Source organism: Brachyhypopomus gauderio, unplaced genomic scaffold, assembly GCF_052324685.1.
Source record: "Brachyhypopomus gauderio isolate BG-103 unplaced genomic scaffold, BGAUD_0.2 sc60, whole genome shotgun sequence".
NCBI lineage: Eukaryota > Metazoa > Chordata > Actinopteri > Gymnotiformes > Hypopomidae > Brachyhypopomus > Brachyhypopomus gauderio.
The window spans coordinates 1,292,747-1,302,727 of record NW_027506881.1 but is presented as its reverse complement, the minus strand read 5'-3'; the positions used below and the strand labels follow the sequence as shown (position 1 = coordinate 1,302,727).

Sequence of the window (9,981 nt, the reverse complement as noted above, 5' to 3'; positions counted from 1 at the left end):
CTGATCTTATGATGGTGGTCGTGTCAATTGACCAGCTCAATGTGGTGGTTTCTTCTTTACAGCCCTGCAGACGTCGATGCTGAACTTCACTTTCCATTTGGATGCCCTGCGGACGTCGATGGTGTTGGGCTTGCTGTTTTGGAGGAGCGGTTATCCTTCGTCTTAGTGGAGACCGAAGAGTCCTGCCGAGTGCAATCAGAAAGAGGGCTGGTGAGGACAAGACAACACGGGTTTGCAGGTGCTGGAAGGTCCTGAGCCTGTAGTGCTGATCTGGGATCAGGTCTGTATGTTAATTAGGAGATGATTGACACTGACTGCTGTCTGAATTTATCTTAACTGTTATGTCTGCATCTCTCTTAAATTGTTTACATGTATATCATTATTGTGGCTTTGTGACCAGTGTGTTGACCAGTGAGAAAAAAAAAAAAACCACTGCTAGATTTTAATAGCCAAAACAAGCAAGTGTGTGTGAGACAGAGAACCTACTCTGCCACTGGTGTCTTGCTGTGGTGTCTTGCTCTGGTCTTTCCCCGCTGGTTTCTTGGGTTTGTTGGGGGACAGAACCGTTCCTCCAGACTTTCCCTTCAACTTTGTGTCTCTCTGGAACATCAAAAGGAACATCTAGAACAACACTTCCACCCACTCTGAAAACATTCCTCTGTTTCCTCTGAGAAAAGCAGCAGGATGAGAAATATGTTGCCATCAAAGAGTACGAAGCAACACTTACTGTGCAGCGTCCTGTAGTGTCCCGCTTGTTATCTCCCTTGGGATGTGCGGGATCAGGACCACAGGCAGTCCCACTCTGTCTGGTCCCCCTCTCCAACTTATCCAGCTCTGTGAGAAATGGTTGAATAGCGTTACCAACGTCAGCGACTATAAAAGACGAGTTCCTTAACAATCTGTGTGTTCAAAAAAATGCAATGGCCTCCCATTACTTTCAGTTAGGGATCTGATGTCCTTTTGCAGAGCGTCAACACATTTCTCCTGCTCCACACGTGCCCTCTCTTTCTCCGCGAGGGTGAACCGCAATTCGTGAATCAGCTTGTCCTTTTCCTGAAGCACTACAGGCAAAAGATCAAACACCAGGTGAGGTTTTCCACTTATTTCACATACTAGAGCACACCGCACAAGAGCACCGGTTCAAGAGGTCTAAAGCAGAAGGCGTCTCTGCAACCGTCGGCTCCTTCTCACGGCGTTAGCACTAGTACTGCTGTACTGTGGGGTGTTTGTGTTAAAGTACTCACGCTGACACGTCTCCCAGTATTTCCGGAGAGTTTGTTGCGACCCAACCTGCTCCTGTCAACGACATGGAAAAAGCTATGAGAAAACACGCAGGAAGCCCGTGTGAAAGATCACTAGCTCAGTGAGACTTAATGAACGGCACTCACAGTCTTCAGCTGCGCAATGGTCTGTTCTTGATTCCACAAGGCGCTGAGAGCTCTGTCCCTCTCTCCCTCCGCGTCAACTCTCTTGGTTCTGTGCTCCCAGAGAGCTTCAGCCAGGGTCTGTACCTTAAGGGGGACGATGAAGTGATCCGACATGTTAGGTTTAACGCCACCCACTCTGCCTGCCACATTGATTATTTTTAACACCATGGTTTGTTTACTAACCTCTTTCTGCAGCACGGCAATACGGGTGTTGGCCTGACGCATCTCTGATTGGAGATACGAGATGTTGTACTCCTTCTGCAGCAGATCAGCACGTAAGGTCTTGATTTGATCCTGGTCATCACACATCTGCTTCTGGAGCCTGTAACCATACAATACAAATTGCTATGCTGATACTGTGTACAGCCAACTCTTACCATGTTTTCAGTTTGGATCAGACCTATGTATTATCTGATATATAAGGCCAACTGCATGTTATTAAAAGACAAGGGAACAGTTTGAGCATTGCTGAGTAAGATCGATTAATAAGGGTCTTACTTTAAAACCTCCTCCTGGGCCTGTTCCCTCAGGGCAGTGCATCTGTCTTGCCTCAGCTCCTCAAGGACTTTCTCCATCTCCTTTCTGGTGCGGCTCAGCTCTGTCTCCAGGGCCTCGATCTTCCGGCTCTTCTCATGTAAAGTTGTCATGATTGCTTTGATGTTCTTCTGCTGGAGCTCCCCCACCTCCAGCTTCAAGGAGCTGATGGTCCTGGACTGCTGGGTACGCTCTTCTTCACCATCCCTGAGAAGAGCTTTGGCTTTCTGAAGTTCCTCAGAAAGATCAATCACTGTGCTTGTCTGGATACTTAAATCAGTCTCCAGTGCTTGGAGCTTGGTGCTCATGTAATCGGTGACCTGCTGGAACTCGACGAGCTTACTGGACAAAGCCTGATTCTCAGCAGTGAGACGGGTGGCTGCTGCCCTCTCTGTCTCCAGCGTGGAGACGGTGTTTCTGTACACCAGGTCCTGCTGCATCAGATCATTGGCAAGTTCCTTCACCTTCTCCTTTAGTGAATGCTGCTCGTGCTGCATCTGGTCCAGAAGCTCGTCTTTCTTTTTCAAAGTCTGCACAAGCCGCTGGATTTCCTGGTCTTTCACCTCCTCCTTGCCATTGTTGACCAAACACTTGCATTTTTTTCTATAATGCAATATTTCCTCTTTAACACCATCAACAAAGGACCTCTGAAGAAAAACACAGTATCAAAATAGTCAGGGCAGGTTTACCTCTTTTGTAACGCTTACAATGTCACTATTTTCTGTACTCTGATATCCTACTGTGTATTGTCACACATTACTATGTCTTTGTCACGTTCATCAGAGTTAAAATCACTTACGTATTCAGACGCTGTCTCAATACTTTGCTCTAAAGAATTCTCCAACTTGAAGATCTTTTCATCTTTTTCCTGGCAAGTCATCATGAGTTCCTTATATTTCGCCACCTGATGCTGATAAATCTATGAGGAAAATCATTAATAAACACATAGAAATGCTATTATAATATGTAATGACACATAATGACACATATGTAATGACACATTATACTGTGCACAAGACCAACCTTGTGGGCTTCCAGTAGCTGGTCGCATGTTTTCTTGAGCAACGCTTCCATTTCTGAAACGAGGTCAACACATCAGTCAGACAGGCAAAACACCAACGCACTTCGAAGTTCACCAGAGCGAGAAAACTTTTTGGTGCCAAGAGCTTCTGGCGTTTGAGAAGCTCCTCCACTATTTTGACAGCCAGCTAATAATCCATGAACCATTTGAATAGTTAAATAGTGCTTTCTTTGTGTTTTACAGTAATCTGACAACTGCTTATTGGTAGGGCCATATGTTTAGGGCCACTAAATGCATAGTAAACATGTCTTATCTAAGAAAATAATAATAACAACCATTAAATAACCTTTCATCTGTTAACCTTTCTCCCAAGAGCCGCATGAAACCAAGCAAAGAGCTGCAGGTTGGCCACTCCTGACCTAAACGTTTGCTACCATCGCCTCAATGTGTATTAATGCACATTTAGCTAGTAAATGTACAACAGTCCCAAAGGTTTAAGAGTTGGTTGCACATTAGTAATAAGGCACGTCAAAAATCACTAAATATCGATACTCTTTCCAAAAACAAATGTTGAATCTACAGTTACTTTAAAAACCGCATTTAAAACCATCATTATACAACAGTTAGTTCCTCACAATCTGAGGTGGATGTTTGTGAGAACTGCGCGGCGCGTTGCCAGGCAACGGCATGTACACACAAAACACAAAACGGCTCTTTGCTTGGATTCACGCGGCTCTTGGGAGAAAGGTTAACAGATGAAATTGTTATTAATGGTCTGTTATTATTATTTTATATACAACCTGCTAAAATTAATCAAATGGATGTTGTTAACATAACGTTTGAGCTGCAGCCAGTTTGGACAGACTCAGAAAAAGACTCCACACTACGACCGAATCACAGCCGGTTATTGGCGATAACACACTCCCTCTCGTCTTCTATCGCTTAATTAAAGTCAAAGGACCGTCAGAAACCCTTAGCGCTAAAAGTCCAAAGACACACACATACCTCTGCAGCAATCTGCGTGGCTGAAGCCTAAATGCTGTGGTGAATAAATATTGTTAAAGTGTTCAACTCCGAGTACTGCTTTCCTCCGACTGTACCCCGCTAATCGCGCGCGCCACTTTATATACGGTTAATGTGTGACGTCATGGGAATTCCCATTACACCGTTTAATCAACCAATCATATTTCGAATTAGAATGGCGGGGGCGTGGTCCAATGGTCTCGGGATATTCTCGCTGGTCAGAGTTGCCAGGTTCGCGGTTTTCACGCCAAATTGGGCTTGTTTTGGAAATCTAAATTTAGTTGATAAACACTAATGTTACAATATTATTAATGACTTTAATATAAATCGCAATACTGATAATAAATCCCTCATAAACAAAATACTAACTTTGGGCTAGTTTGAGCTTCTGAAGGGCGGGTTTTAGACTGACGTTGGGCTGGATATTTTTGTAAGACCTGGCAACCCTGTCGCTGGTCCGCGTGCGACCGTTCTACGTCTCGTGAGCTTTTAGCTTGTGCGCTAGCTAGTTAGCAGCTGCTAGCAGAGCTACCGTGATGTTTCACAAGATGAAAGGATGTAATCGCAGGATAACAACACCATTTTCAAGACGGCCATTCAACGAAAAAGTGGATATTGTGAGAAAAGGCCGAGCAACAGCTCATCTTGAGATTGTAACACAAGGCGGTAAAGGGTACGTTAATGACAACAGTGTTATGGAGGTGTTTTTAATACTACACTCATGTTTTCATGTGTGTGTGTGTCTAGTGGAGGCCCATGGCCAGTAAGTACACTTCACCAACATGTGTGTGTGGAAATACGTTTAAACTGAATGCATTGTAAGATAGATAACCAGTGTAACGTAGCAGACATACTACAGTGAGCACACCGGTTTGTTTTGGTTTGCCAAACAAAAAGGATGTTTTGAGTTTCAGGATAAAGTTATCAAGATATAATAAGTGAATATAATCAAGATTGGACATGATTAAGCATGAACCAGAGCGTCTGTGTGGTGGTGGGTGGCTATGGGCCTAAGTCTAGCAATATAGCAGCGGTAGAAGAAGATCGTGGCACCATGAAGTCTGGAAATGATGGACTTAGGACCAGGGACTAGAACTACAGTTTTGTACAACAAAGTTTTGGATATATAAGAAAAATAAATGAGATGAAATGAAATGTATCAATAGATTTCCAGTAACCAGGATTAAGAGAGGATTTCAAGAATATAACAGATGGCACACAGAGATGCAGCTGGTCAGAATGCTCTCTATGGTGCTTCTGTAGAATGTGATATAGATATACATATAGATAATTAAATGGAAATGGCCAAGAACTGAACCCTGTTGATTAACATTAACATTGTGAGATTTATGAACAGGAAGTGAACAAGTGAACAGGACGTGTGCAGTGTTTCTAATGACTAAGTATTAAAAAAGACTCATGCCAGTCTCGGGGAAAAGGAGGAATTTAATGAATAATGCCAGGTTCACACTACACGACTTTTCAGTCGTCAGGTTTTTGTACCGTTCGCACTACATGACTGGTTGTGCTGTAATCGCGAGTCTTTCAGTTGTTGTGGCTTTCACACTACATGACTGATCGGTGACATGGGCTCACGAATTAAACGACTGGGGAATCGCCGACTCATCTGGCTGCCCTCCAAAAACACGAGAACAGTCGCCGACTGGGCTAGATATTAAACATGCTAGATATTAAACATGCTAGATATTTGTCGGGCGTCTGCGATGAGTCGGCGACCACTCTGCGACCACTCGGCGAGCGTCTTTCAGCATGTCACTACAACACGACTGAGCGAGCGCCGAGTGATCGCCGATTTGCCTCCAACCACAGTTTCTGTCGGCGATCTACAAAAAACAGTCGGCGACTGAAAAACCAGCCTAAAATCGTGTAGTGTGAACCTGGCTTAAGGTGCACAACACAAAACCCGAGACATGATCCAAAGTAAGGAAACAATCACCAGCAGTCAATTGGTACAAAGACAAGCTATATATAGATGGACAAATGGCCCTCAGGTGCTGGGGATTATAATGGGCCCCACCCACCTGAGGCAGGAACACAACGCAACAGCAACAGAACAACATGTGTGTGTTGTAGTGCATGGGGAGGAGTTGTTCTCGTCTCTGCAGGTTGTCTAGCTGCATCTAGCTGCACTCTCAATTTTCTCTCAGTCTTTAACACTCAGTTCAGAGTAGTTCAAAGTATCTTTAATGGTATGAAATGAAGTGTCAAAGCACCACAAAAATGTTAAGAGCATGAGAGATAACTAAAGTTAAGGTTAACTAAAGTTAAGGATTTGGCAAATATGCAAAAGGCTTTGTATACATATGCTTTATATATGTGCTTATAAATACACACTTAAAAATAGTGTTTGTCTCTCCTTCACATACACACAAATAATTGCTATTACCCTCTTCCTATCTCTGAAACATCCATATTATCAGTGTATTTATCAGATCACATACACATGAATCACATACACACACTCCCTTCTCTCTCACTCTCTATTTATACACACACACATGCACACACACATCGTAGCATCCCTCTCTAATACACACACACACACAACATATGTGTTTGGGGTGATTAGACTGGTGCAGCTTCATTTCTGAGTGTGTGTATTCTGAAATGTGAAAGACCTTGTGTGTGAGATGCGTTTGTTATGTGCAGCTGTAAGTGTGTTTTTATCTCCTTCTGTCTACAGGCCGTCTGACTGCAATATTTCAGAGGAAGACTGCGCTGCTCTGTCCTCAGCTCTGGAGTCAAACCCTTCATCACACTTGAGAGAGCTGAACCTGGACCTCAATAAATTCAGGAAATTCAGGAAGGAAGCAGTGTTCTGCTGGAGGATCATGTTATAGAAAATGCTGAAACTCTACTTTCCTACTTTTTTAACATGGCGTACGACCAAATGAGGAAGTTTAAGGTCACCCTCTGGGTCAAGGACACTAGACAGGGAGAAGGTGGGAATGTAGACATGTTCCAGAGAGAAGACCTGTGCCCGACAAGAGCACGTTTCCCTAAGAGTGCAGAATTTATTCTTATATTCTTATATTTGGTACTTACATGTATATATATAATTAAAAAATTAATCAAATTAATCAGAAGCTTTGTGATTAATTAATCGAAATTAATCGCATTTTAATTGCATTTCAGTATTTAACAACTGGAAGGCACTTGGAATGTGGCAGAAAGAAGCAGGTAAGAGAATCATGCAGGCAGGTCCGTCTCAACCATCTCAGTGCTTGAAGTTGCAGGCTGATCCAGTCCTGGAAGCTGTGCCCTCGAGACCCCGAGCCAACCCAACACCGAGGAGACAACACCACGAACCGCCATCAACACCACAAGAGCAGCATCGGGACCAGAAAACTTCAGCCCAGAAAACTGACTCACAAGCTGAACAGAGGACAGCAGCGCAGGCACTACTGCTGGTGGTGCCATCATCATCATCATCATCATCACCAACCCAGCTGCTGGTGCTGCAATCATCATCATCACCAGCACCAGCCCAGAAGATTACAGCGGTTACGACACAGAGAATGAGCAGGAAACAGGAGAAGAGCAAGCACGTGGGCTCACACGGTCGGGGGGGTCAAGTTTCAAAACGCAGGCCTCATTAGAAAGAAAACACAGAAAAAGGAGAGACAAGAGAACCACCAGATGCCAAAGGTAGAGGTGACAGACCATGAAGGACTGATGGTGGTCCACCCCCCATGGACTGTGTCCAACATCAAAGAAGTCATGTGACAGATGGACAACCCTAGAGACGTGGGCGGAGAGAAGTTCGCCAGGCAGGTCCACCGGTTATGTCAAGAATTCAAACGTAACACCAGCGAGTTGAGAAGACTGCTGATGATGAAATGCTTTGTAATGTAACTATAGTAAAGTGTAACTAGTGTACCCATATATGTGCAAGTGTACTAGGAAATTTACCATGAGATTTAGTTATTTGATACATGGTTGTGTTTCTCTCTCTTTCTCTCTCTCTCTCTCTCTCTCTCTCTCTCTCTCTCTCTCTCTCTCTCTCTCTCTCTCTCTCTCTCTCTCTCTCTCTCTGCAGCTGGTCTCTCATTGAAGACATGGACATGAACGTGGTGAGGCTGTGTGAGCTGGAGCGTGAGGATGGAGACAGAGTCCAACTCAGTCCCCGCGTGTCCAACCTTATATATGACAAGAGTATGACGCTCCACCATGTTACTACACAAACATACTTCAGATCTCAGATATCAGCTTTAAAATACTAAAATGCTGTGTGTGTGTGTGTGTGTGTGTGTGTGTGTGGGCGCATGTGTGTAGTAGCTGAAACTGAAGAAACTGAAGATCAGCGGGCTAAATGTTGTTCAAGGTCCCTGTACAGGAAAGACTGAGGTCTATGTGCTCTGTGATAAGGTGTAAAAAGGTGAGGTCAACTTCCACACTAGGAAACAACCGTAGCACCAACACACAATGTCTCCACCAGCAACACCCTGCACAGCTAAGACATGGGGACTCCAGAAAACCCAGAAACACCTCTTTGTCTCACTAATGAAGTTACAATAATGACGTTCTTGTTCTAATTAATAATTACAGACATATATCGAAGCTTAGGGAAGTTATACTTAAGTTGTGTCTTAACAACGTCCTTGTCTCACACACACACACACACACACACAGTTTCACAGTTTCAACCCAACCCTGATTGTTAGGGTGTTTTTTAATTTACTGTGTTCTTTTCCACACCAGGGTGCTCTGCAGCCTGAGAACATTCCTCCTGTCCCCCTGTGTGGATGCCCTCAGCAGCTGCACCTGCACAGGTGAAATGAAGGTGCTGCACCTGCTCATCAACCTGATATCGTCTGACATCCAGCATTACACACACTGGCATATATTAGTTCTTCCTAAACATCTTTAAATAGAAGCATTTTAAATGTGTGCATGTGTCTTAACAATGTCCTTGTCTCTCACACACACACACATACACACACACAGAGAGTTCTGTACAACACACATTACATTTAGTTTCAGTAATCACACCAAGTTCCAGTTGAGATTGTTAGTGGCTCCTGTCAGCTGATTCAGTAAAATCCACCACATAAATATTGAGTAGAGAGACCATCACACTCACACAGGAGAGACTCTAACTTGACATACTATTGACACAGGGGGGCAATAGAATTCACTGCTCTTCTGAAAATAAATGTGACAAAAATATGACCAAGGTCCCTGGAGGGATTATTGAAGTGACTCTTACAGTCAGATGTTCATTTACATGTAAAATGCCATGTAATACTGGATCTCCACAACCAGTTAAATAGACTTTAAAGTACTCCTGTTCTTCATCTTAATTTGTATTCTCCTTCATCTAAGGAATCAAACGCCTCAGGGTTTCAAGCTCCCCTATCTTCATCACCATTGTCTACAATCTGAAACACTTAGCCTTTGTCAACTTTAGACACATTTGCTATCTGTGATTTAAAGACTTGACCAACTGGTTATTTGGTTTAGAAGTGGTTTGTAGGCCAGAATATTTATGTTCATTCTGTTTTAGTTTATTTCAAATCTTGGTTGCCTAATTGTCATGCAGATATAACAAAGTTGGTGGATTCACCTTTTCAGTAAGGCTAGTGAAATGCTAAATTATGCCATAACTCTTGCAAATATAAATATACTGTAGAAAATCTATTTATTACATAGTGGAATGTGTTGAGAACAAAATAGCATAAAAAATGATCAATGTAAATCAAAATTATTATCCCATGGAGGTCTGCATTTGGAATCATACTCAAAATCCAAGTGGAAAATCAAATGACAGGCTGATCAAACTTTAGTTGAAATTCTTCAAGACAAGTTCAAATGAGGCTCAGTAGCAAAAACTCAGAATATGAACCAGGGGGCAGTAAAGAGTAATTAACATAAATGTCTGCGCCACTTTGGTTGATAAATTTGATACAGTGAGGATGAGATGTTCAAACATCACCCCGCTACAATTTGGACGGG

The 9,981-nt window shown here is 43.2% G+C and overlaps 1 protein-coding gene and 1 long non-coding RNA gene across 3 annotated transcripts; one reads left to right on the top strand and one right to left on the bottom strand.

Moving 5' to 3' along the window:
* On the bottom strand, positions 1-3,440 carry LOC143489286 (uncharacterized). Of its 2 annotated transcripts, XM_076988191.1 has the most exons (10): positions 3,329-3,440; positions 2,985-3,037; positions 2,761-2,880; positions 1,926-2,608; positions 1,611-1,749; positions 1,389-1,511; positions 1,245-1,296; positions 728-1,061; positions 487-600; positions 1-182 (listed from the first exon to the last, which is right to left on the bottom strand). In XM_076988191.1, the coding sequence occupies exons 1-8, from the start codon at positions 3,333-3,335 to the stop codon at positions 892-894; spliced, it is 1,347 nt and encodes a 448-aa protein (XP_076844306.1). In that variant the 5' UTR covers positions 3,336-3,440; the 3' UTR covers positions 1-182; positions 487-600; positions 728-891. The 2 variants fall into 2 exon arrangements, with proteins under 2 accessions (XP_076844306.1, XP_076844304.1); XM_076988189.1 differs by having other exon boundaries at positions 487-1,061.
* Positions 3,441-4,567: 1,127 nt separating this feature from the next.
* LOC143489299 (uncharacterized) lies at positions 4,568-9,415 on the top strand. Its single transcript, XR_013124643.1, has 6 exons — positions 4,568-4,678; positions 6,710-7,063; positions 7,162-7,796; positions 8,066-8,181; positions 8,302-8,404; positions 8,728-9,415. It is a non-coding gene; the product is annotated as an uncharacterized LOC143489299 (long non-coding RNA).
* Positions 9,416-9,981: the final 566 nt, after the last annotated feature.

Coding starts and splice junctions, on each gene's coding strand:
- LOC143489286 (XM_076988189.1), bottom strand. Junction 1,297..1,388: donor CCATTGCGCAGCTGAAGACT/GTGAGTGCCGTT, acceptor TGTCGTTGACAG/GAGCAGGTTGGGTCGCAACA. Junction 1,062..1,244: donor ATACTGGGAGACGTGTCAGC/GTGAGTACTTTA, acceptor TTTTGCCTGTAG/TGCTTCAGGAAAAGGACAAG.